This window comes from Macaca nemestrina, chromosome 1, assembly GCF_043159975.1.
Source record: "Macaca nemestrina isolate mMacNem1 chromosome 1, mMacNem.hap1, whole genome shotgun sequence".
NCBI classification, from domain to species: Eukaryota; Metazoa; Chordata; class Mammalia; order Primates; family Cercopithecidae; genus Macaca; species Macaca nemestrina.
Window position 1 is genome coordinate 80964224 of NC_092125.1, and position 27195 is coordinate 80991418.

A 27195-nucleotide genomic window follows, 5' to 3' on the forward strand; every position below is an offset into this window, starting at 1 on the left:
AAAGATGTTACTGAAGTCCCTACCATAAATATATTTATGAAATACTCCTCTGTAGATTTTATGTAGATTAGTCATCCTTTAAATGGAATAAAGTGAAACTCTTATTTCCCTGCCCAGTTATGCTCCATGGGATGCCCATGCATGGAGGGCAATGTTGAGGTGCCCTGGAGCTGGTATGGTCAGTGGGATTACCCTAACAGGTAATGTCATCAAGTTGTGCTAACCCAGTGTGTTCTTCTCACCTATAGAGATGCAACCACTGCATGAAGATAATTTCTCACAAGAGAACACAGCAGAACTTAACGTGCAGGTTTCTGAAGAGCCCACCCATTTGGGCCAGCATGTGATTGGGGACACTCATGCCTCGGAAGTTTCAACGAAGCCAAATGCTGAGAAAGACTTGGACCAGCATGTGATCCGGGACACTCATGCCTCGGAAGTGTCACCGAAGCCAAATGCTGAGAAAGACTTGGACCAGCATGTGATCCGGGACACTCATGCCTCAGAAGTGTCACCGAAGCCAAATGCTGAGAAAGACTTGGACTGGCGTGTGATCCGGGACACTCATGCCTCGGAAGTGTCACCAAAGCCAAATACTGAGAAAGACTTGGACCCAGGTAAAGCTTGCTAATTTTTTTCTACAAAGTGGAGACATCATAAAGAAGGCCTTCTAGGAGATTCATTGTCAAAGGTAGGAGCTAGAGACTTGTTAAACTCAAATGAAAAAAGGATCCCAGAGCTAATTGAGAGAAAAGCAGGCGTCAAGACAGATGGAGATCAAAAATAGGAAAGACACCAGAGGCTGTAACTAACCTACAAACCAGTGTTTGGCTGTCACTATCTTGTGTAAATTATTTCAATCTAAAATATTATTCTTAAAAGGCCTTATGCTCTAAAACAGTAGTTTTCAACCAGACCAGCAGCATCAGAAACTCTGGGGGTGGGACCAGCAGTCTGTGTTTAACAAGCCTTCCAGGAAAGACTGACCTGATGCAAATTACGGTTGGAGAACCACTGCTCTAAAACTCACAAATTCAGTTTTTCCTCTGCTTTACCCCTCTCTTTCCAAATAAAATACAGTGCAATGCAGTTCTTTTTTTGATTTGCTATCTGGACTTGGTAAATAAAACTTCTTAAAATACAGTGAAGGGGTCCAAGTATGTTTATAGCATAAGCTCATAGGAGACAGTACAGAACACTGTAGTGTGTAATAGTCCAGGATAGACTGACTGACACAAAGAGTATTTCACCACAGTGCACAGTAAACATCCAGTGAGAGATGAGAATGTTTACTTTCCAGGCACAGTACCTAATATTTAGTGGATATTCAGTCAGTATTTTTTTAAAAGAGAAACCATTCTTATTCTAAAGCACAAAATATCTATTTTCCTCCCAATTCCAGGGCCAATTACAGGAGAAGACACTCCTATGGATGCTATTGATGCAAACAAGCAACTAGAGACAGCTGCCGAAGAGCCAGCAAGTGTCACAGCTTTGGAAAATGCAATCCTTCTAATGTATTCATTCATATTTTATTTAACTAAGTTGGTAAGTTTGACACATAGTTTTTTTTTTAACTAAAATGTTGATTATTACAGTTTTTAAGTTGATTTTGAGCATGAGGTGAAGAACTTAAATTGTCTTTATGAACATGACTCTTGATCCTTTGAGGAGAGATCTTGAAATGAGCCACAGGTGTGTGGCTTTAATGCGCTCTTAGTTCAGCACATGCGGAGGCTTTGCTGTATGCTGGAGCTGGGCACAGGCACACCTGTCAAACATGGTTCTTCCTTTCAGGAACCTTTCAATTTAGCCAGGAGAGAAAGACATTCACTTGAAATGTAATATGATAATGGGCAGGAAGAGAAGTATTTACCTGATGGTAGAACAATCGATGGCATAAATTGGTTCATTGTGGAGGGAGAGTGGTAGGAAAGGCCAGAAGTTTGCTGAGACATGCTTTAAGCAGAGTTGAAAGATAGATGGGAGCTTGACTTGGAGTTGTCAAATAGAAGGGCTAGGGGAGGGAGATGGGCGGGGGTGGGGCGGGCAGCATGCAGTCAGGCAGAAAACACATTCAGAGAAATGGAGGCATGAAGAAAAGGTTATTTGGGGAAGTCAGGGAAGCATGGGTAGTTGGTGTTTTCTTTTGTTGTTGTTTTTTTTTTAAATTAAGACAGGGTCTTGCTCTGTAGCCCAGACAAGAGTGCATTGGCGCAATCTCAGTTCACTGCAGCCTCTGCCTCCTGGGCTCAGTGATCCTCCTGCCTCAGCCCCATGAGTAGCTGGGATCACAAGTGCGCACAACCATGCCTGGCTATTTTTTGTAGAGGTGGGGTTTTGCCATGTTGCCCAGGCTGGTCTCGAACTCCTGAGCCCATGGGAGCCCACCTTGGCCTCCCAAAGTGCTGGGATTACAGGCAAGAGCCACTATTCCCCGCCAGTTGGTGGTGTTAAAGCGTGGAGTTAAGATTAGCTGGGCAGGGTGGGGCACACCTGTGATCCCAACTACTTGGGAGGCTGAGGCAGGAGAATCACTTGAGCCCGGGAGGCAGAGGTTGCAGTTAGCTGAGATCGTGCCACTGCCCTCCAGCCTGGGCAACGGAGCAAGACCCTGTCTCAGAAAAAATAAAAATAAAAAAGTATGGAGTTAAGAGGGGGAAAATCTGTTGGAGGGACGCAGGGAAAGTCAGAAAGGAAATAAGGAAATTGTGTGCCATGGTGAGTGGTCAGACCATTGTTGGCAGAGATCCTTGGAAGATTTTAAGCAGGAAAGGGATTGTCAGGTCTGCTTCTTAGCAAGAGTCACTTACGGCAGAATATTTATTCAGATCTTTCTAAAGGGAGCCATGCTCCAAATGAGACATTTAATGTCTAGAAGCTTATCTAGGCTTTTTAGGACTTAGCTCCCCCTTGTGGTACTTGGTAGAATTTGACTTTTTTTTCTTGTTAAATTAGAGGAACAAGCAAGCTCTCGAAGTTGGAGCTCAGGTTGCCCTTAGGGCTACAGAGAAAGTATGCTCCTCACCAAAGCCATTTCCTTTAGGTCCTGTTATTTCAAGACTCGAATAGGAAAGAGCGTTTTTGTTGTTTTTCTGTTAAAATCTATGGGTTTCAAGCCAAGATGATTTTATTTCAAATCCCAAAACTATCGATTAGAAGTTTAGGGAAAATTACTAAACTTTGAACCTCAACTTTCTCATCTGAAAAATTTAGATAATACCTACTCCAATTGTTGGTAAGAATTAAATGACATGGTAATGTAAAATGTCTGGTGTAGCATCTGGCATTGTGTAAGATCTCATCCCTCACCTAATTCTCATTTGGATGGTCAAAGGGCATAGAAAGACATTGAATACCTGGGGGTTTTAGGGGAAAGACCACCAGGATGGAAAACAAGTAGGAAATCCAAACCGTTTTTCAGTATTATTCATTTTTGTGCTGGTGATAGTCACCTGGGTAAAGGTGTGTATTTTAATTTGTACAGTTGGAATAATGAAATTTTCAGGGATTAAGACAGTCTCAGAATTCAGAATTTGGTTTTCAGAATGAAATTATCACTTGAAAAATTTAACAGCCCCAGTTGTAGAAGGAATTTTTTATTAATCATATTTCTAGATACACACAGAGCCCTCTTCTAGGCCTGGGTTGGGGCATAATAGGAGTGGTGTAGGATACAGTCTGTGATTAGGGGATAACAGGGAATGACCGACATGAATGGCAAGATATAAAGGCACAGTGTTATAAGATGCTGACTTGAGAGGGATTGTCAAAAGAGCATTTTGATGGCTAAATATGTACCAGAAATTGTGCTAGGAATAAAAGATTCTAAGAGGTATAAAGTGTAATTCTGACTTTTGAAAGGCTTAAAAAAACTTCTCAGTAGTCATAGCAATTCCCTGTACTCTAATCCTGCCTTTTTAGGACCTGTGCATCACCAGTTCCTAGTGTGAGCCGCCTACCTTGCAAGGCTATACATTCCTTTGTTGCCTAGTTCATTCTTATACTGACTCCAAATTTTCCTCCATGATTTCCTCTATAGAATCTAATTCTGTTTTTACATAGTAATCGTTTAAATATTTGAAGTTATATTTTATTTATTTTAGCATTTTATCCTGGAAAATTTCAAATATACAAAAGCAGAGAATCCATGGGACCATCGCCCAATAATTCCCAAAAGTGACTGTCCCATTTTATACTTCCATCAGCAATTAATGAAACTTCCATTTGACCACACCTCCCCTGACACTTGGTATTATCAGTCTTAAATTTTAGCTATCATAGTGGGTATGTCTTTGCGGTTTTAATTGTAATTCCTGATGATTAACGATACTGAGCACTTTTTCACTGCTTATTGGCCATACTTTTTGTGTATCAGTTCACTCTGACTAGCTGGAATTCAAATGTCTCGCAGCCCTGTGACAACTCTGGGAATTGTTTAGCTTACAGTTGTTCTTTTTTCCCTTAGTTATTCTTTGCCCATCCTTAAGGAGTCTTACCCTACACAGATACTGTTTAGAATTCAGGCTGAGGCTGAAGGGGAGACCTCCTTGCATATTTCTGGAACTCTTTTTGTTCATAGTGTCCATCTTTTTTTTTTTCTTTGAGACAGAGTCTTGCTCTGTTGCCCAGGCTAGAGTGCAGTGGCGCCTTCTCGGTTCATTGCATCCTCCACCTCCTGGGTTCAAGTGATTCTCCTGCCTCAGCCTCCTGAGTAGCTGGGATTACAGGTGCCCGTCACTGCGCCTGGCTAATTTTTGTATTTTTCAGTAGAGACGGGGTTTCACTATTTTGGCCAGGCTGGTCTCGAACCCTTTGGACATCACTTGATAATGCCAAGAATAATGAGTTGTCTAGCTCATTATTTTGAAAATTGTTTAAATAAAGAAAAAGAATCAAATATTTACCCTGCCTTAACTATACAAGCCAAATCTCAGTGTAAAGAATACTTGATCATAATTTTCTCTTTGTAGAAATACCCCAGCCTTTAAATGAAGGAACAATATAAGAGAATTTAAAAAAAAGAGGGACACCCAGATGTTAAATGCCTCCCGATAGACGTACACAACATCTCCTATTAGGTATTCTTGACAAACAAAATTGAATTTCAATTTGACTACTGATCCAACTACCAATTCCCAGGAAATATAAAGAACCAGAGAAACATGTTAAAATATACCAGGGGGATGTAGTCAGCAAAATCTAGACCATCATATACCTTAGGAGCCAAACAAAACTGTTTCTTCAATGAATGCACTGCAGTAACAACAACAACAACAACAGAAAGAACTCCATAGACAGCGTAACTGGGATGAGACTCACCCTCCCACTGAAAGCAATAAACAAACTAGACAAAATATATTTTAAAAGCTGTTTTTCATATAGAGAACAACAGGCAGCACAGAATTGTGACCCCTGAGAGAAAGGAAACAAATAGGTGAGCTCTACAACCTCCCAGCTTTCTACCTGGCAGTACTTTCTTGACCTCAGTGCAGGGATGGGGAACACAAGCGGAGTACACCCATCTTGCAGAGGAGACAGAGATCAAAGTTCAGGGAGACTGAGACATCTGAAATATGCAGGAAAAGGTACCAGAAAGATGGATACTATGGGCTGGGCGTGGTGGCTCATGCCTGTAATCCCAGCACTTTGGGAGGTTAGGAGTTCGTAAGCATGTGTGTAACAGAACTACTCAAAGTCACAGAAATCATCTAAGTGATCAGAAGGGTTTTTGACACAAGGCTAGAAATAGTGCCTGGAAAACCTAATAATAGTAGGGAGATCCAGAGTTCTTAGAAGGGTCTTGCCTCTGACTAAATGCTACTAATGTCTTGCCTGACAAATTTTAAGACTCAAAACCAAACTGTTTCCAAGTAATTGAATTGCATCCTAGAGCAAAGCTCAAGGATATGTGTTCGTAAGCATGACATACAATCAAAGATTATCAGGCATGCAAAGAAGCAAGAAAATATGACCCAGGATGAGGAGAAAAATCAAACCATCAAAGCCAACTAAGAACTGCCAGAGATATTAGATTTAGGCAAGGGTATTAAAACAGTGACTATTCCTGTATTTTGGATGTTAAAAAAGTAAGGAGAGACATGAAAGAGTTGTTTTTTAAAAAGACCCAAATCAAATTTCTGGAGATGAAAAACTACACAGTGCCTGAGACGATAAATGCACTAGAAGAGATTCGTGCCAGAGTAGCCACTGTAGACGAAAAGATTAGTGAACTCAAAGATACAGCAATAGAAGCTATCCTCGATGAAACACAAAGGGGGAAAAAGACCCTGAGAAATGTGAACACAACATCAGTGACCTGTGGGTCACTGTCAAGCAGCCTAATAGATGTATAACTGGAATTTCTGTATAAGAGGGGAGAAAAGGCATTTGGAAAAATATTTGAAGAAATAATGACTGAAATTTTTCCAAAATTTATGAAAACTGTAAAGCCACAGACCCAAGAAACTAAGTGAAACCCATAGCACAAGAAGCATGAAGAAAACTGCTCCAAGGTCTGTCATAATCAGATTGCTCAAAACAGAGCAGAAAGACATTTTACACAGAGAGAGAGGAACTATGTCACGGATGACATCAGACTTCTTGTCAATAATAAGGCATGAGAGCATACAATGGAGTAATAGCTTTAATATACTTGAAGAGCAATACTGTTGACCTGCAACATCAAACCCGGCAAAATATCTTTCGAAACCAAAGGTGATGAAATGAAGACCTTTTCTGACAACAACATACAAGAGCTGAAAGAATTCACCAACACACTTGCACCATAAGAAAGGTTAAAGGAAGTCCTTTAGACTGATGGAAAATGACAATATGACACTACACAAAGGAGTGAAGAATGCCAGGTGATAACCTTGTGGATAAATATATAAAACCATTTTCTTATTATTTAAATATCTTTAAAAGTTAATTGACTTTAAAGACAAATATCAGTATAATATGGGGTTTAGAAAATATGTAAAAGTTAAATGTATGATAATAGTGTAAAGGTCAGAAGAGGGAGAAATGGTAGTAACTACCATAAAGTTATTATTATATAAATGAAATAGTGTAGTGTCATTTGAAGATAGACTGTGATAAGTTGAGAATGTATACTATAAACCCTATAAAGCAACCACTAATATAACAGAGTTATAGCTAATAGGCCAATAAATGAGATAAATCGGAATAATTAAAAAGACTGATATAGGAGGCAGAATAAGAGAAAGAAGATGGGAACAAAGAACAGGTGGGACAAATTGAAAAAAAAGAGGATGCTAAACTTTTAACTATATCAGTAATCACAGTAGGTGGAACTTGTCTAAATACCCCAATTAAAAGGAAAAGTTTGTCAGATTGTGTAAAGAAGCAAGACCCAACTAGATGTCTATAAACTTTATATAAAAAGATAGAAAAAAAGTTAAAACTAAAAAGATTGAGAAAAGATATCCCATGCTAACACTAGTCAAATGGAAGCTGGAGTGGCTATATTAAACCAAAGAAGATTCCAGAGCAAAGTACATGACTAGGGATAAAGAAAATCCATTTCTTATGATAAAATGGTCCATTAATTAAGAGGATATAAAAATCCTAAATGAATGTGCTCCTAGTAATGTATCTTCAAAGCACATGAAGCAAAAATGGATAGAACAACAATGAAAAATAGATAAATTTACAATTATAATTAGAGATTTCAGTACCCCTTCTCAATAACTGATAGAATAGGAAGTCAATAAGGATCTAGAAGTTATGAACATCATCATTAACCAACTTGACCTTATTGATGTTTATAGAACATTCCACCCAAGAAGAGCAGAATACATATACTTTTTAGTGCACATGAAGCGTTTACCAAAATGAACTATATTATCAGCCACAAAACAAGTCTAATGAATATAAAATGATTCAAGTAGTACAAAGTGTGTTCTCTTCACAATATAATTAAGTTAGAAATCAATAATGGAAATATCTGGAAAATCCCCAAATATTTGGAAACTAGGTGACACACTTTTTTCTTATCATCTTATGAGTTTAAAAGGAAAAGGAGAAATTAGTATTTTGAGATGAGTGAAAATGAAAACAGGCCAGGCGCGGTGGCATCTTAGCACTTTGGAAGGCTGAGGCAGGAGGATCACTTGTGCCCAGAACTTCGAGACCAGCTTGAACAACATGGTGAAATCCTGTTTCTACAAAACATGCACACACACACACACAAAAGCTGGGCATGGTGGCACATGTCTGTAGTCCCAGCTACTCAGGAAGCTGAAGTGGGAGGGTTGCTTGAGCCCAGGATATCGAGGCTGCAGTGAGCAGGGATTGTACCACTGCACTCCAGCCTAAGTGACAGAATGAGACCTTGTCTCAAGAAAAGAAAAAAGAATAAAGACAATAAAATGAAAACAAATATATCAAGTGTGTACAATGTCGCCAAAGCACTAGTGGGAAATGTATAGCACTACCTATATTAGAAAAAAGAAAGGTCTCAAATAAGTGACTTCATTTTCCACTGTAAGAGACTAGAGAAAGAAGAGCAAACTAATCCTCAAGTAAGCAGAAGAAAAGAATGAAGATAAGAGCATAATTTAATGAAATAGAAAACAAAAGGAAAAGAGAGAAAATCAATGTAACCAAAACCTGGTTCTTTGAGATTAATAAAATTGATTAACCTATAGCCAAAGTGAACAGGAAAAGAAGACAGGGAATACAGATTACCAATAGCAGCAATCAGAAAGACATCACCACAGATTCTTCAAATGTTAGAATTATAATAAGGGAATATTATGAGCAACTTACGTCAACTAATTTGACAATTTAGATGAAGAAATTCTGTCTAAGACACAGACTGCAAAAGCTCATTTGGGAAGAAACAGATAACCTTATGACTATTAAATAAATTGGATTTATAGCTAAAAACCTTTCCAGAAAGAAAACCCCACACCCAGATGGCTTCACTGCTGAATTCTATTAAACTTACGAGGAAGAAATAATACAAGTTCTACACAAACTCATCTATTAAACTGAAGAGCAGAAAATACTTCTCAGCTCATTGTATGAAGCTAATGTTACCAGGATATCAAAACAAGGCAAAGACAAAGACAAGTAAGAAAGAAAACCACAGACCAGTATCTCTCATCAACAGTGGTACAAAAACTCTAAACAAAAATTTTAGCAAATCAAATCCAACAATATATAAAAAAGAAAATACTCTATGACCAAATAGGATTTATACCGAGAATACAAAGTTTCTTTAACATTTGAAAATCAGTGTAATTAACCATAATGACAAACTTTAAAAAGACAGTCCATATGTTCAGTTCAGTAAACACAGAAAACCACTTTGAAAAAAATCTAAAATTGATTACTGTGTAATTTAAAAAACAATAAATTTATCAACAAACTAGGAATGGAAGGGAACTTAAATCGCTTTTATGAAAGATTTAAAATGAACATCATACTTAATAGTGAATGATGGAATGTCTTCCCCCCAAGATCCAGAAGTGAAACAAGAATGTCTGCTCTCATTACATCTGTTCAGTGTTGTAAGGCAATAGCCAGTGCACTAAGGCAAGAAAAAGAAATAAAATGCGTCCAGATTGGGAAAGAAGTAAAATTGTCTTTTTTTGCAGACAACATGCATAAAATCTGGTGGGATGTAGAAAAAATCTGCTAGATAAGTACTAAGTTTAGTAAGGTTTCTAGATAAAGATTTACATCTAAAAGCAATTGTATTTATATGTACTAGCAATGAACAATTGGAAATTGAAGTTAAATTCCATGTACAATACTATCAAAAATATGGAGTACTTATGGATAAATGTGGCAAAAAGTGTGTAAGACATATGCATTGAAAACTATAAAATATTGCTGATAGAAATTAAAGAAGACCTAAATACATGGAGAGATAGACCTTGTTTATGAGTCAGAAGACTATATTGTTAAGCTCCCCAGTTTGATCACTTGCATTAACATAACCCCAATTAAAATCTCAGAAGGATGTTTTTTAAATGACAAGCTGATTTTACAATTCATATGGAAAATGCAGAGGACCTCGAATAGCCCAAGCATCATGTAATTTCAAGACTTATTATAAAACTCTAGTAATTAAGACAGCAGATGAATAGGCCATTGGAACAAAATAGAAAATCCAGAAATAGATTTATACATGTATGACAATGGACTTCTGACAAAGGTGGAAAGACAATTAAATGGAAAAAGGAAAGTCTTTTCAACAAATGGTACCCAAACTATTAGATATTTATATACAAAAAATTGATCCATACCTCACATCATGTATATAAATTAACTCAAAGTGGATCATAGACTTAAATGTAAACCCTAAAACTATAAAACTTCTAGGAAAAATTAAGAGAAAAATTTTGTTGAACTTGGATTAGGCAAAGATTTCTTACAGTTGACATCAAAAGTATGATTCATAAAGGAGAAATTTGATAATTTGGATTTAATCAAAATAACATCTCTTTAAAAAACACTGTTATACAAACTACAGACTGGGAAAGAGTCACTGCAAAGCATCTATCTGATAAAATATTTGTATTCAGAATACATAAAGAACTTCAACATTCATCTAAAAAAATGTAATGCAGTAAAATTACACTTTACCAAGGAAGATATACCAATTGCAAGTAAGCACATTAAAAAATGTTCAGCATAATTATCAGGGAAATGCCAATTTAAAGCAGAATGAGTTACCACTACACACTTATTACATTGGCTAAAATTTAAAAAACTGATTATACCATGTGTTGGAGAAGATGTGGAGGAAATGGAAGTATCATACACTGCTGGTGGGGATGTGAAGTGGTACAGCTATCTTGGAAAACAGCTTGTCAGTTTCTTAAGAAGGTATACACCTACACTGGGCATATGATCCAGCCATTCTTCTCCTAAACATTTACCTGAGACACATTTACCCAAGTGAAAATAAATTATACATGCATAGAAAGACTTGTAGATCAATGTTTTTGACAGTTTATTTTTTCTGCCCAGCTGGCACATTTATTGGCATTAAACATAAGACCTTTCCCCTCCCTGGCACCAGGAAGCCACGCCCAAGGGGTATCCCTCTGCCCCATTTCTGCAACAAATTCTCCGGTCTTAGCAGTAGCCTGAGGTGCCCCCAGGGCTCTGGGCTGCTGAATCGTCTGGCTCATCATTTCTATGACAGCCGGTTTCATGGCGTGCTCCTGGAGAGCTGGTGGATTTTCTCCATCTGCTTGGTTAGGAGGTCTGTCTTCCTCTTGAAGAAGTCCTTGGCATCCTCAGCTATCTTTTCTACATAGTACCCAGTTCCTACATCGATGAGCACATGTTCCACATCATGCAGCTACTCAGGGACATACATCGAACTCATCAGTGGGATGAGTAATTCTCTTCCCTTGTTGCTCTTACTCAGCATGTTCAGACAGTCCTTGGCTTCTGCATACCACTTTGAGCTGGGCAAAGGACGTGGACAAGAACTCCACTTCCTGGTCCAGCTGGTTCTTGAGCATTTCTAGCTGTGGCAGATTCATCTCCATGATAGTCTTGGAAGTTTTATTTATAAAAGCCTAAAACTGGAAAAAATCAAATATCCATCCATAGATGACAGATAAACAGATTATGGCACACCCATACAATGAAATGCTACTCAGCAATAAAAACAAATGAACCATTATGGATATGTGCAGCAATGTGGGTGAATTTCATATTATGCTGAGAAAAGCCAGAGAAAATATAACCGTGCATTATTACATACGTATAAAACTTTAGGAAATGCAAACTAATCTATTATGACAGAAATTGTTTCAGGGGCAGGGAGGGGTGAAAAGGGGCAGGAGATTACCAAGGGAATAAGGAGACTTTGGGAGGTTCACTATGTTGGTTGTGATGATGGTTTCACAGGCATATTCATATGCAAAACTGATCAAACTGTGTACTTTAAAAACATATATATATATATATATAACATATTGAATGTCGTATTTCCCTCAAAGCTATAAAGAAAAAAATCCTGACTTTCTTAGATAAAAGTAGTAGTCTACTTTTCTCTACCTTTAAAAAAATGTATTCTGACAGCATGCCCTAGCAGTATATAAAATTACTTTCTTTTATAGCTTTACAGTATACTCTGTTGTATTCAATATGTCTTTCATTCATGGCCATTTTGGTCGTTTCTAGTCTTTTGTTTTAAGTAATGCTGGAATAATACAGTTTTGTGCATATATTTTTTCAGCATTTGTTGTTATATCCCCAGTATCGTTGAGATAGATCTTTAGAAGTGGGATTGTTGAGTCAGTAGATAAATATACAAGTTATTTCTGGAGACGTTGCTAAATCATAGGGGTTGTATGATTTTATATAGAGATCAGCATAGAATGAGAGTGCCTGCTTCCTCCACATTCTCTCACCTATAGAGTGTGCTGTCAAATGTTTGGATCTTGCCAAGATAAGTGAGAAATCGTATTTCATTGTAGGTTCAATTTGTATTTCTTGTATTATGAGTGAGGCAGAGCATGTTTCCATATGTTTTTAAATTATTTGCATTTCTTTTCCTGGGATCTGTTCATTACCTCAGCCTATTTTCCTATAGGTTTGCTGGTGGCTATCTTCTTATTTGTAAAGCACTTTATATTTTAGGAATATTAATCCTTCATAATATGTTACAAATATTTTTTCTTAGGTTACCATTGCCAAACTTGGATTATTTTGCAATTTTTGTGGATGGGGTTGGGCGTTTTTTTTTTTTTTTTTTTTCAGTAATCAAATTTACAAATCATTTTCTTTGTTGCTTTCGGATTTTGATACATAATTAGGAAGGTCTTGCCCACTCACATAATACACAGAGACAGTCACTCAATTTTTTCAACCATTTGTTTTCATGTTTTACATTCAGGTTTCTATTAACTTGGAATTTATGAACAATGAGAGAAAAAGATCCAGTTTTATTTTCCATATTGTTATCTAGATATGTAATACCACTTATTAAAAAGTCTGTTAACCGGCGGACTTGCTGTATCCCAAATTTCCAGTGCAGTGGGGTCTATTTCTGGATTTTTTATTCTGCCCCGTGGTGGGTCTGCATTCTTGGGCCAGTACCATACTGTTATTACAGATCCTGCCCTCCTCTTGTACCACACCCTTCATATGTCTTCTTTCTTAGGGTTTTCCTGCTTGTTCTTGCTTGATTGTTCCTCTGAGTTGACTTTATATTCAACTCGAAGATAAACCTTTAAAGGTCTAAAAATGGTATTTTTATCTACAAATACCATTTTTTCCCCCACAGATTAAATGTCCCCGGTTTCTTCAACTTTTGGAACGTGATTTCCATACTATTCATTATCCTTGTCCTTTTCCACAAGTCATGTAACCCCAACCTTAAGATGTGGCCGGCCACTTGTAGTCCCAGCTTCTCAGATGGCTTGAGCCTGGAGTTTGAGTCCAGCCTGGGCAACATAGGGAGACTCCCTCCCCTTTCCCGCAGCCACCATCTTAAAAAAAAAAAGTGGGACCCATAACTGAACCCCTGTGCATGGGGGTGACACGATGACATGACTCCTGGGTAAGGCTTTTTAATAAGAGTGTCGGCAAGAATGTGAGACAGCGAGTGCAATGGAGGTCAGCAGGCGGAACGCTAAGCAGAGGACTGAGTAGGCAGGGAAGAAAGGCCGCGCACGGCAGCGGCACCCCCTCTGAGCGGTGATCCTTCCACGCTGTGACAGGAAGGGTCAGCTCCGGGCCGGCACGAGAGGCCTGCCTTTCTCCTTTTCCCCAGCTGCTGCCCACAATCCTCCTCTACGTAGATCCCTGCCTCCTTACTCCGGGGCTCTGTAAGTCGCAGGTTCCTAGCGGAAGCGCCAGTCACTTCCGCCTCCCTTTACTTGAAGTCTTCCGCTCCCCATTCGCTCTTCTCCCCCGCCCCCTCGACAGTTGGTTCCGTCTGCTCTGGTCCCGCCCTCGCGGGCCAACTCTTTTGGTGCCTTGACATGCGCCAGGGGCCGTGGCTGATGACGTGCTTTATAGGCGGCATAAGGCGAAAGTGCCGGCAGCGGTGGAAGGCGAAGTTCAATCCCAGAGTCCGCCCCCTGAACTGGGGCCTTTCCGCAGGAGGAAGCTCTGAAAGACAGGGGACCCAGTGCCATTCCCCTGGGAATTGTCGCTTGCATTCAGCTGTTCTACACAATGGACTCAGTACCTGCCACTGTGCCTTCTATCACCGCTACCCCGGGGGACCCGGAACTTCTGGGACCCCTGTCGGTGCTCTACGCAGCCTTCATAGCCAAGCTGCTGGAGGTGACAGTCCCCATTCCCAGGGAGGGACTCAAGCTGTCACAGGCGGGTGGAAGAGTTCTGAGCAGAGTGGGTGCATTGATTGTGCAAAGGAGAAATGGAGTGTGTCAGATCCGAGGAAAGCAAGACGTTTTCTGTGCTGTTTAGGGAGGCAGATGGGAGTGTGTTTGAGATTTCGTCCCTTTTTTTTTTTTTTTTTTTTTTTTTTTTTTGCGTACTTACGAAGTTACAGCACTGTATGTTATGGTGTGAAGTCAAGATCAAAACACAGAGGGCTTACAGGTCTTTTCCGCATAACCCCCGGCTCTGTTGGGGGATGGGACCAGTATGATAGTGTACTTGTAGAGGGCTGTGAAAACGGCATAGATCAGACAGGTGTTTAATGCACTGTTTTCAAGGAAACATTTAGAATTAAGGCACTAAATTCAAAGCGGTTTATCTAGATCAGTTATCAGGAGCTATCCAAACTTAGCATTTGTTCTTTGTTTATGTAAGAGTCGATTTAAGATTTTAAATCTTAGAGGAATAACACATTATTTGTGGTATTCATTATCATCATATTGGTTTTATTTGCAGCCATAAAAAGTTGGTTACTTATATATATAAGGTTTTATATCTTATGTGGTTTTTTCAGCAATAAAAAACAACCTATTCAAGAGAAATTCCAGCCATGTTTTAGATAACATATTGTATCAGGGCCTATTGTAAACTAGAAATATATGCCCAACCTAAAGACATTCAGACTCATAGTACTTCAGAACACAACAAGCCAAACAATAAGTGTGAGACTCCCAGTATCCTATTTTTCTTGAAGCAGTGAGAGCTACTGAAGATTTTTGAGGGGATAGGTATCTGATAGAGTTGGTTTAGAATTTCTATGAATGAGTCTTTGTGACTGCTTTATGGTAAGCTTATTTAAGGTTTCTCATTATTTCTAACATGCCCATTTCAGCTAGTTGCTACATTGCCTGATGATGTTCAGCCTGGGCCTGATTTTTATGGATTGCCGTGGAAACCTGTGCTTATCACTGCCTTCTTGGGAATTGTTTCGTTTGCCGTTTTCTTCTGGAGAACTGTCCTTGTTGTGAGTAAATTAATGCATACTTTAACTCATAAATTCAAGTATGGTTTTATAATCACAGCCCTTTTGTTTCTTTTTCAGTTTCTAATGTGAACAGATATTAATGCTTTTAATTCAAGCTAACCTTGTACAATAGTTTAGTATAATTTTTGTGTTGGTACGTTCTTAAGTGGATAAGACACGTATAATCTCAATGGGAAAACTTCAGTTTATATGTCCCTTATATCAAAATCTAAATATTAAGAATTAGGTGGGTCTTTATTTCAACTCACAAAGAAAAAAAAGAAAGAATTAGGTAGGACATATGTACACTGTTAGTAGAACTAGGAATTCTTAGAGCCACCCTGAAAAATAGTTTCATGATGTGTATCATAAGCCTTAAAAATGGTTATATCCTTTTATATTGTATTAATATCATGTCTAGTAATCAATCCTAAAGAAATAACCAGTCGGCCAGACACAGTGGCTCAATGCCTGTAATCTCAGCACTTTGGGAGTTTGAGGCAGGCGGATCACTTGAGGCCAGGAGTTTGAGAACAGCCAAGCCAACATAACAAAACCCCTTCTCTACTAAAAATACAAAAATTAGTGGGGTGTTGTGGCACATGCCTGTAATCCCAGCTACTCGGGATGCTGAGGCAGAGAATCGCTTGAACCTGGGAGGCGGAGGCTGCAGTGAGCCGAAATGCATCACTGCACTCCAGCCTGGGTGACAGAGTGAGACTCCTCCATCTCAAAAAAAACCAAAAAAAAGAAAGAAAGAAAGAACCGATCATGCGTTAAATATCTTACATGGCCAGGTGTGGTGGCTCACACCTGTAATACCAGCACTTTGGGAGGCAGAGGCGGGTGGATCACATAAGGCCAGGAGTTCGAGACCAGCCTGGCCAACAAGACGAAACCCCTTCTCTACTAAAAATACAAAAATTAGCCGGGGGTGATGGCGAGAGCCTGTAATCCCAGCTACTCGGGAGGCTGAGGCAGGAGAATCGCTTGAAACGGGGAGGCAGATCATGCCACCGCACTCTAGCCTAGGCGGCAAAATGAGACTCTGTCTCAAAAAAAAAGTTTTAAATATCTACATAAGAGCATTCAGCAGAACAGTATTTATTAGAGTGAAAACTTTAACACAACCTACTGTGATTCACAGTGGGAAAGTTGTTAAATTATTGTATGTTCATATAATGGGATATTAGGCTGCTTGATATAATTCAAAGACATAGGGGCACAACAAATACTCACAATTTAACATGAAGTAGAAGAAAAGTAGAAACCAAGACTTTAAGGTATAAACTGTATATTACATCAGCATACACACAGAAAATAAATGCTGCAAGAAAATACAACAAAATGATAAAAATTCTTATATCTAGGAGATGAGGTACGTTTTCAGTTTTTAAAAAATGTGTATTTCCCAGATTTTCTGATTTGATCATGTACTGTTTTAGTCAGAAAATACCTTTTTATTTAGAAATACAAATTATATCCTGTGTAAAGACACACCATTAATTTTTTTATCTTCTGTGCAGAATTTGTCTTTCAGACTTAAACATATGTATGTATAAGTGTGTATACTCATACTTGTACATACTTATGATTATACTATGTAGCATTCGGCTTCATAGTTATTTAACATAATTGGGAGAAGATTATTTTGTGTAAATGAACTTTGCAGATGAAAAGCTTCCTATTGAAACTTCACAGTTAAAATGGCCAAAATTATTGTGTGCCAATCTTTCTAAAACTGAGTACTGTTTTTCTGATTTCATAATTATATCACATATATCATCATTAATAAATTTTCTCTGCTTTCACAATTGATTGTAAAATTACTTAAAAAGAAGGGTCTTTTCTCCTGTGAGGCCTTCTCTAACCTCGTGGTGCTTTTTCTCAGATAAAAAGGGAGAATCAAAGGGTAAATGGAAGGGGAAAAGGTGAAAACATTTTACATTTCCCTCTCGTTTCTCCTATTTGTTAATAAAAAATATTCTGACGCCATTTTCATTTTTTAGAAAGTTGTATAGGCTCTGTGTCCTAACTGTCGTTCCTCAGCACTTGACTTTTGGAACCTTGGTCTCTACTTGCCTGTTAGTTTGGGTGAAATGGAGCAGAGGAAGTTAACTCTCATTAGCAAGGCCGTGACATTAGAGAGATAGTAATTTCTTTCCATGTTGGAATTTTCTGAATGCATATTCCTATAACAACGGTATTATAAGTGAGATTTAAATACTGTAATTATTAGGTATGCAGTATATTAATTACTGTATACAGTAATATAGTATATTATGTAAACAGTATATTTGCTGGGATTATGGATGATTTGTGGACTGGTGTTAGCATCTCATCAACATAATATTTGAAAGGGAAAATATGTTCTGGGTTGCAAAGAAATTTAGTAAGATTCTTTTTAAAAAATTAGTTACTGCTTAGATTTTTTTGTCCTATAATTTAGTGCTGTCTTTAGGGGATGATTTGGGTTTTGCCCTTTCAAGAAGATGATAGTTGTCATTTCTCTTGTTGCTTATGCATTTTCCTCTAGCAGTCTTCCCTTCCCTGTCAGGTTTGTGAGCACTGTTTTTAGTGGTCTAGGAAAATCAAATGATCTAGTTTAGTATTAATAGAATTATTTTTAAATTCAGCCAGTAGTCAATTTTGAATAGGATTTCTGAGATGTTTTCTGGTGAGCAAAAGAGGCGTGTGTCTTAGTACGAAGATCATACCTTTAATTTTGTTTCCTCAGAGTCTTTTTGAGTAGTCATTGTTTTTAGATTTCATTCTGGCTATTTGGAGTTGTCAAATAAATAAAATGAATAAATAAGATGTTGATATATTTATTACAAAAATATTAGCCATTTCTGTTATTCAAGCTAAGTGCTTATTTCATAAAACTGGTGCTCATTTAGATATATAAACATCTCTTTAGCCGCAGAGTAAGATATTTACCTTAGCGCTGTATCTGTCAGACTACAGCATATCACTACTGGTTACGTTTGAAATGCTTTTTAACCTTTTTAAATTTTTTTCATCTTGTGGATTCATGCTAAACCAAACTATTATTAAATTCTCATTTGGTTACAATTCTGCCAGTTGTATTAGAAACTATGTACATCTGTTAATAAAATGTTTGACATCAAATTTAATTTTATTTTTCTTTTCTAGGTGAAGAGTAGAGTATATCAAGGTAAATCTTTTGGCTTATTTTGTACTATTCCCTCTGTATTGTTGTTTGATATGGATTTTATATATAAGTAGTTTTAGTGACTTCTGATATCTGACTGACTTATAGCTTCTGAAAACTTTACTATTCCTAGGTTGCCAGGTTGGATGATAGAGGAAATAGTGATGCTACCAACTGAGATAGGAGATGAAGAGGAACAAATTGCAGGAGTAGGGAGAAGATAATTAATTTGAGGCAGATTGACCTTAAATGTTGACGTAGTACCAATTTATTCCTTGTGACCAGTGTTCCTTTGCTAATGATTTAGTCAGTACATTAAATATTTATTTAAGTAGATAATTTGAGGACTAGAAATGTAAATCAGCATGACTGCGTTTTTTATTTCTCTTTGCAAATGACGTATTTGAAGTGATGCCATTTTCTGAGAAGAAAGATGCTTCATGCAGGGAAGAATACTGAGCTATAACATTTTACTGTATTTCCTATCTTGGAAATAAATTAGACTCTCATTGAAATAAAGGTTCTTACTATATTTTTCTTAAATTGTAACAGTATTTTTACATCCTTATTCTTGTTAGCAGATTGGTTTTTGTATTAATCTGTTTTCACACTGCTATAAAGAAATACCCAAGGCCAGGTGTGGTGGTTCACGCCTGTAATCCCAACACTTTGGGAGGCCAAAGCAGGAGGATTGCTTGAGCTCAGGAGTTCGAGACCAGCCTGGGCAACATGGAGAAACCCCGTCTCTATTAAAAAAAAATACAAAAGTTAGCTGGGTGTGGTGACACACACCTGTAGTCCCAGCTACTCAGGAGGCTGAGGCAGGAGGATTGCTTGAGCTTGGGAGGTGGAGTTTGCAGTGAGCCAAGATTGTACCACTGAACTCCAGCCTGGGCAACAGAGCAAGACCCTGTCTCAAAAAAAGAAATACCTGAAACTGGGTAGTTTGTAAGAAGTTTAATTAGCTCATGTTTCTGCAGGCTATAGGAAGTATAGCGGCATCTGCTTCTGAGGAGGCCTCAGGGAGCTTTTACTCATAGCAGAAGGCAAAGCGAGAGCAGGCCTTCTTACATGGTGGGAGCAGGAGCGAGAGAGAGTTAGCGGGGAGTTGCTGCATACTTTTAAACAACCAGATTCCATAAGAACTTGGTCACCATCATAGAACAGCACCACAGGGATGGTGATAAACCACTTGTGAGAAATCTACCCCTGTGATCCAGTCACCTTCCACCAGGCCCCACCTGAACGCTGGGGACACTGGGGGCTATAATTTGACAGGAGATTTGGTGGAGACACAGACCCAAACCATATCACTTTTTAAAACCATAATAGTTATGCTAAGAAGTTCTTTTTCCTGATAGTGCCAGATAACATGTCTTTGCTGCTGATCCATTGGGTAATTCAGTTTCATTTAGTGATCATAATAACCTCATTATTTTTTTCTTTTTTCAGTCACGGAACAGCAAATTTCTGAGAAGTTGAAGATTATCATGAAAGAAAATACAGAACTTGTACAAAAATTGTCAAATTATGAACAGAAGGTATAGTTATTCTTTTGTTTTTTTTTTCCATGGTCCCAGCTTGAATTATTTTCACCTATCTTATAGTTCAGTTACTATGGTATTTTTAAGTAATATTTATTATTCCATTAATTCCTATAAACCATCCAGATCTTAAGCAGTCATATGTGTAAAGTACTGTTTTCCTCTGTAAGAGGTCAGTCACTTGAAATTGAGTTCTGGTAGCACTATACTTTGTATTTCTGGATTCTGAATGCTTTATTTTATGTAGATCAAGGAATCAAAGAAACATGTTCAGGAAACCAGGAAACAAAATATGATTCTCTCTGATGAAGCAATTAAATTTAAGGTAAAAACTTATTTTGGGGATTACATTTTAAAACAAAAGTATAAGTAATGACTATAACTAACCTTAATATCTTTTTTGTAGGATAAAATCAAGACACTTGAAAAAAATAATGAAATTCTGGGTGACGCAGCTAAAAATCTTCGTGTTATGTTAGAGTCAGAGAGAGAACAGAATGTCAAGAATCAGGACTTGGTAAGAGTTTTGCTGCTAAGTGTTACTAACAATTTGGGTTTTGAACTCTTTTGTAGATTGAGTTGAACCCTTTATTTTCCTTGCTGTTACGTGAAGTAAGAGTGCGAGTCAGGGAAGTTGAACCTACTTCTGTCCATTTTTGTGGCATTTTAAGTACTTACACAAGAAGTTATTCTTATGGGCCTAGGAAGTATTTTGGTTTTCAACTCTAGGTAATTGTCATATTGCTTGGCTCTGCCCTCTGAAACATGTGGAACAACTAGGAAACCACAACCCAGTTGAACAGTCCTGGGTGTTTTGTTTTGTTTTGTTTTGCAAAGTTTTTTGTTTTTTTTGTTTTTTTTTTTTGTTTTGTTTTTTTTGCTGTAAACATTTTACTTTATTAATAGAATACTTTTAGAATGACCTAAAAGTTGCAAAGATAGTAGAGAGCGTACCCATAAATCCCACACCCTATTAATCTTGATGACCTCACTGAGGTAGTATTGCCACATTTCTTCACTGTAAAATTACCTTTTTTTTTTTTTTTTTTAAACTTTTTGCATTATTGTACCCTTTGGAAGGAAGTTACTAACACAGCCCACAGTGAAAAAGGGTTATGCTCTGTCCCCTTGAGGAGCCAGAATCTTCATAAATTATCTAGAATTCTTCTGTATGGGTGATCTGTCTATTTTCACTCCAGTCCTACCATTTTTAATTTAGGCAAGAGCATTTTTAAAGTACCTTGGGGATTTTTTTTCTCTTGCTACAAGAAAAAAAAAGTCACATTGATTTGAACTGGTTTACTTAAAAGTTTTTTCAGTTTCTCTTCTTTCACCTTTTAGTCTGGTCATCTACCACATTTTATTCTAACCAGGAAGGCTGTGTATGCCATGAAATATTTATGCCTTCGATTATTTTCCCTTACCTCTTTAAGTTCTTGATTTTTCCCTAGGGCAAAACTGAAACACCTGCTTTTACCTGAAACATAGGGGATGGCTCTGGGACATACTTTGTTGATGTTTCTTCTTTTCAGTACATATCCCAGTGTTTCTACTGAAATCCTAATATACATTTTGTGTTCTGTTTTTACATGGCAGATATCAGAAAACAAGAAATCTATAGAGAAGTTAAAGGATGCTATTTCAATGAATGCCTCAGAATTTTCAGAGGTAAAGCTGACTATAATTCCTGCAGGATATTAATACTATATTATAGTTTGATTGCAGAGCAAAAGTTTGATGTGTGCTAAAATGTGCAAAAAATGAAAACTACATGATGTTGGGCTGGGAAAGTAACTTTTTTTGATTTTCTTTGGAATTAATTCACTAATAGGAGTGTTTTGCATTAGGTTCAGATTGCGCTTAATGAAGCTAAGCTTAGTGAAGAGAAGGTGAAGTCTGAATGCCATCGGGTTCAAGAAGAAAATGCTAGGCTTAAGAAGAAAAAAGAGCAGGTAAAGGAAAGTGCGTGTCCTAGGTCGTGTAAAATAGAGAACCCAGTATCATACCTCATGAATGCCTTTTCTCAGATCTATTTTTAAGGTAATATATGTGCAGGATTCTGTTCTTAGATATGCAAAGTTTAAAGTATGCTTCCAAAATTGAGTGTAGGTATACATTCTCTATCTGTTCTGGATTTTCTGTTCTGTACAATTTATTTTGGCTATCAGAGTGTGTAGTCTTGTTTTGTCAAACACCAATTGCTGTTTAACTTGAGTAGCCTCCAGTGGGTAATAGATTGGCTTTTTAGACCTAAGAGTTAGATATTTTATAACCCTCCTTTGAGTAGTTACTGCTTCACTAGCCAAGGGAATGTTACATGAGCAGGAGTCTGGACTTGGGAGATAGCAGGATGAACCCTTCTGTTCCTTCTGGAAGTGAATTATTTGAATTGGCTACCATTTTCTGAAGGATGCAATAAACGAGATCCAACTTCCTTGACAGCTCTGATGTTCTCACTGTAGCTCTCAGGGTTGGGACCACTCTCTCCTCCCGCTTAACTAAGGTCTTAGCACATAGTGATAGGCCAAGGAGAGGCATGGCTCCTTATTTCCCTGTCTCATTCACTTGGTCCTAATGTCTCCAGTACAAAAGCCCTAACCTGTGGGAATCTTGTGTTTTAACTTTTCAGCTGCAGCAGGAAATCGAAGACTGGAGTAAATTACATGCTGAGCTCAGTGAGCAAATCAAATCATTTGAGAAGTCTCAGAAAGATTTGGAAGTAGCTCTTACTCACAAGGATGATAATATTAATGTAAGTACGTTCTCATGAATACAAGCTTAATTCTTGTGAATTATCATGAAATCTGTAGAATTAAATGGAAAGACTCTTAATGCCCTTTTACTTCTTTTCTAGGCTTTGACTAATTGCATTACACAGTTGAATCGGTTAGAGTGTGAATCTGAATCTGAGGGTCAAAATAAAGGTGGAAATGATTCAGATGAATTAGCAAATGGAGAAGTGGGAGGTAAGATCAGTCCCAAGGAGGATGGACCCGTTTTGCCTTCCTGTCTTTAAGTGCACCAGTACTACTTTTCACCTGGCTGAATTTCCTCTTAAGCTTTCGAGTTGTAAACACATATTGGATTTGAATGTATGTCTGCTTGCATTGCGCAGAGGTGGATTGCTAGGGTGTGGTGTAGCAATAAACATGCAGTGAACACTGACTTTGTTTTTACATTGAGACTAGAAGGGTGCATGGGAGCTGCACTGGTCATGTCTTACACCTCTAAGTATTGAACACATACAGTAGTAGAAACTTGTTTCTCAGTTTCATGAAGATAACATGTTAAAACTTGTCATCTCAGTAGCTGTGTGGTTTTAAGGCCCACAACTATTTTTAAGAGTACTGAGGTGGTTGGAGGCATAAACTGACTAAGGCCATGAAAGAAAACCACAACTGGTTTTGAGAGTGCCGAGGTGGTTGGATCCATAAACTAAGGCCATGAGAGTGGAGGCTATAGGGTAGCAGTGTTTACTGATGAGGACAGTGTTTCTAGATGCCCTCTCTCAAGTTGGATATTGCTTGTGTAGTGGGTGTTTAAACCACACCTGGTAGCAGATTCTGGAGGAGAATAGGAGGGAATGTTTCTGAATAAGACACTAAGCCCAGATGGAGGTAGATATGAGAGGAAGAAAGAGCTTTATCTCACATGTTTCTTCTTGCTCAAGAATGGCATGTATAACATGTTTATGTACAAATGGGAATTCACTTTTTCAGTCTTAAGTTTGCAGTTCTCTTAAAAGTCAGTCTAACCCTGTTCTGTTTTTGTTTGTTCTTTAAATGTTTGAACATGACAATTGTTTGGTTTTGGGTAAATCAAGAAAATATGGATTTAAAAAGCAAAGGAAGAAAAAGCAATGAAAGAAATCCTTTTGTTTTTTAGGTGACCAGAATGAGAAGATGAAAAATCAGATTAAGCAGATGATGGATGTCTCTCGGGTATAATCCTTTTTAGAGTCCCATGATTACCTGTGAATGCTTTTACTATGCCTCACTTTTATGAATACTTCTCTCTTCTGCAATTTTTAGACACAGACTGCAATATCGGTAGTTGAAGAGGATCTAAAACTTTTACAACTTAAACTAAGAGCCTCTGTGTCCACTAAATGTAACCTGGAAGGTAGGTTGCTTCTTGAGAAGAAATTGCTATATCTTGGAAAGATACAAAATTGCATTAGAAAGATAAAGAGCGGCTTCCTGCTTTCATTCGTCTCATTTCTCTCAGCACCAGCCCCCAACCAAGTTCTCAAGTTCTTGTGCACACACATAAAACTCTAATGTTTAGGCCGGGCGCGGTGGCTCAAGCCTGTAATCCCAGCACTTTGGGAGGCCGAGACGGGCAGATCACGAGGTCAGGAGATCGAGACCATCCTGGCTAACCCGGTGAAGCCCCGTCTCTACTAAAAAATACAAAAAACTAGCCGGGCGAGGTGGCGGGCACCTGTAGTCCCAGCTACTCGGGAGGCTGAGGCAGGAGAATGGCGTAAACCTGGGAGGCGGAGCTTGCAGTGAGCTGAGATCCGGCCACTGCACTCCAGCCTGGGTGACAGAGTAAGACTCCATCTCAAAATAAATAAATAAATAAATAAACTCCAATGTTTTATCCTTTACAGACCAGATAAAGAAATTGGAAGATGACCGCAACTCACTACAAGCTGCCAAAGCTGGACTGGAAGATGAATGCAAAACCCTGAGGCAGAAAGTGGAGATTCTGAATGAACTCTATCAGCAGAAGGAGATGGCTTTGCAAAAGTAAGACTGTCATCATTTCCTGTGAACTGTATTGTCATGTGACTAAATAAATGTGTAACTAATATAGATACTGTTATCATTTTTTAGGATTATTTATACTTTTTTACATCTGTAATTAGTATAAATTTGTCTTTCTTTCTTTCTGCTTTGTTTCTCATAAGCTGCATTTTTCTTTCCTTTCTAACCAGTAGTCAGAAACTGTTGCCTGTAGCTCCCTGAAGGGGGAGCAGTGTGCTGGTGCCGACAGGTGCTGCTGTGGAGTGCTTCTCTTTGGAAGATCTAGCCATGCCTTGTCTGTGGCTCCACCACTTGTTTCACTTTCCTTTCTTTGTGGTCAATTATGTAATTTAAAAAGTCTGAGTGATTTTGTATGACATGTGTTTTAGTAGAATAAAAACTTCAAAAAAGGAAAATTTACTTATTGCAGATACGTTTAGTTTTGGACTTCACATTCAAATATTCAAACTAAATATAATTGTGGCAAAGATACTAGGAGTTTTGAATATAAAACTATTTGGCGTGTATATTTAGATATTAATCCTCTGAAATACATGTCTCAAATTTCAAGCGAGGCACCTTTTGAAAGCTGTATTTTTATAGTTCAAGTTTTTTCTCCACAAAAACATCTGAATTCTCTAAAAATAGGTTATCTGTGGCAGTTGCTATTTGTGTTTGCTCTTATATTTTATTCTTTGGTGTATATGGCAGTGTGTGAGAAGGCCTCTCTTGCTAAGCAAATTTAACTTTTTAAAATGCTTAGACTGCTACTGCTGTATGCCATTAAATATTGAAACTATGCCATTAATGTTTTTTCTAATTCTTTGCTCACCAAGCAGCCAGTTTAGATTTTCCAGGTTTTGTTCAGGCCAGCTCTAAATGCCTGTTCTGCTTCAGAGAGACATTCCCCGTTTCATTACTTTTTAAAAACAAACACTTCTCTGCCTCCAATAGTAATGTGAATTACTTAAATGGCAACTGTTTTTCTTCATTATACAATTAACCCATTGATGTGGCAGTATTTTACTCAACTTCCCCGACATTCATTCAGTCTCCTTGTCTGGTTTGTACTCTGCTGTCTACCACTAAAGTCACTGTGTTAGTTCAGGCCCTTGTCATCTTTTATGCCAGTCCCTAGCTAATCACGTATCTCCAGTCTTTCCTTTCCTTTCCTTTCCTTTCCTGTCCTGTCCTGTCCTGTCCTGTCCTGTCCTGTCCTGTCCTTTCCTTTCCTTGTTTTCTTTCTGACGGAGTCTCACTCTGTCACCCAGGCTGGAGTGCAGTGGCACAGTCTCGGCTCACTGCAAGCTCCGTCTCCCAGATTCATGCCATTCTCTTGCCTCAGCCTTCCAAGTAGCTGGGACTACAGGCGCCTGTCACCACGCCCAGCTAATTTTTTTTGTATTTTTAGTAGACATGGGGTTTCACCCATGTTAGCCAGGATGATCTCGATCTCCTGACCTCGTGATCTGCCCGCTTTAGCCTCCCAAAGTGCTAGGGTTACAGGCGTGAGCCACCGCGCTCGGCCCCCCGTCTCCAGTCTTTCTTATACAGCTTCTTCCCAGTTCCGATTGTCTATATAGTTGCTAGAGTGAACTTTTTAAAATACAAGTCTGTCCATGTCATTATGTGCTTAAAATCTGTCAAGGATGCTCCATTCCCTTCAGGGTGAATTCCAGACTCCTTAACAGGTAGAGGCCACTTTCCCCTCAGCTAGTCCTGAGCTGCCTCTCCAGGTGCATTTCCTGTAGTTTCTTCTGATGCTTCTTGAACTGCAGACTCAGAACCGTTCCTCCATGCCACTCTAAACCTCTTTGTCTTCATGTATGTTGTTTTCTCTGTAGTAAAAATGTCCTTTATTGTTTCTCCCTGGCAGTCTCCTATCTACTCAAATGTTTATGCTCCTAAAAGTCTTTTTGGAGTGAGTTGTAGCATAAATAAATAGGTAGCCATAGAGACTGAGTACTCATTTGCTTCTTAAATGTAATTTGTAAATATATGTTTGAGTTGAAATCTACATATTGGTATCTGCTCTCTATTTGATGGCCTGTTCTATGTTCCTTTTTTCATTTTTTTGAATTGTTAGAGTATTTTAAATGATTCTGCTCTTCTCTATTTAAACTTGGTGGTTACAAGTTGTTCTACTTGTCCTCTTGTTAAAGGCCACAGCATGTATCCTGGACTTTTAAAAAGTCTGACATAGTATAGTTACCTCTTTCTTAATAGAGGAGTTACCTCTTTCTGGGCTTTAACTTCCTCCTGACTTAGATGTTATTGTGGTCATGTATTTTAATGGTCTGTGTAGCTCAAACTCCACAAAATGTTTGTCTTTTACGGCGCTAACCTGCTGATACT

General features: G+C 38.2%; 1 protein-coding gene and 1 pseudogene across 6 annotated transcripts in view; one reads left to right on the forward strand and one right to left on the reverse strand.

Annotated features, from left to right (window-relative positions):
* The window catches only part of LOC105493462 (MIA SH3 domain ER export factor 3), a 53032-nt gene that overhangs the window by 15625 nt on the left and 10212 nt on the right, over nucleotides 1-27195 (forward strand). For 4 of the 6 annotated variants that reach the window (XM_011761141.3, XM_011761143.3, XM_011761139.3 and 1 more), the window contains exons 5-18: nucleotides 249-617; nucleotides 1403-1548; nucleotides 15239-15370; nucleotides 18527-18548; nucleotides 19998-20086; nucleotides 20337-20414; nucleotides 20496-20606; nucleotides 21686-21757; nucleotides 21937-22041; nucleotides 22719-22841; nucleotides 22944-23055; nucleotides 23975-24030; nucleotides 24121-24211; nucleotides 24705-24843. In XM_011761141.3, coding sequence (XP_011759443.2) covers nucleotides 249-617; nucleotides 1403-1548; nucleotides 15239-15370; nucleotides 18527-18548; nucleotides 19998-20086; nucleotides 20337-20414; nucleotides 20496-20606; nucleotides 21686-21757; nucleotides 21937-22041; nucleotides 22719-22841; nucleotides 22944-23055; nucleotides 23975-24030; nucleotides 24121-24211; nucleotides 24705-24843 — 1645 coding nt within the window. Of the gene's footprint in view, nucleotides 1-248; nucleotides 618-1402; nucleotides 1549-14005; nucleotides 14290-15238; nucleotides 15371-18526; nucleotides 18549-19997; nucleotides 20087-20336; nucleotides 20415-20495; nucleotides 20607-21685; nucleotides 21758-21936; nucleotides 22042-22718; nucleotides 22842-22943; nucleotides 23056-23974; nucleotides 24031-24120; nucleotides 24212-24704; nucleotides 24844-27195 lie in introns of those variants that run through there. The other 2 variants (XM_024796483.2, XM_011761142.3) reach the window with 2 other exon arrangements.
* LOC139357083 (prefoldin subunit 5 pseudogene) lies at nucleotides 10974-13862 on the reverse strand (annotated as a pseudogene).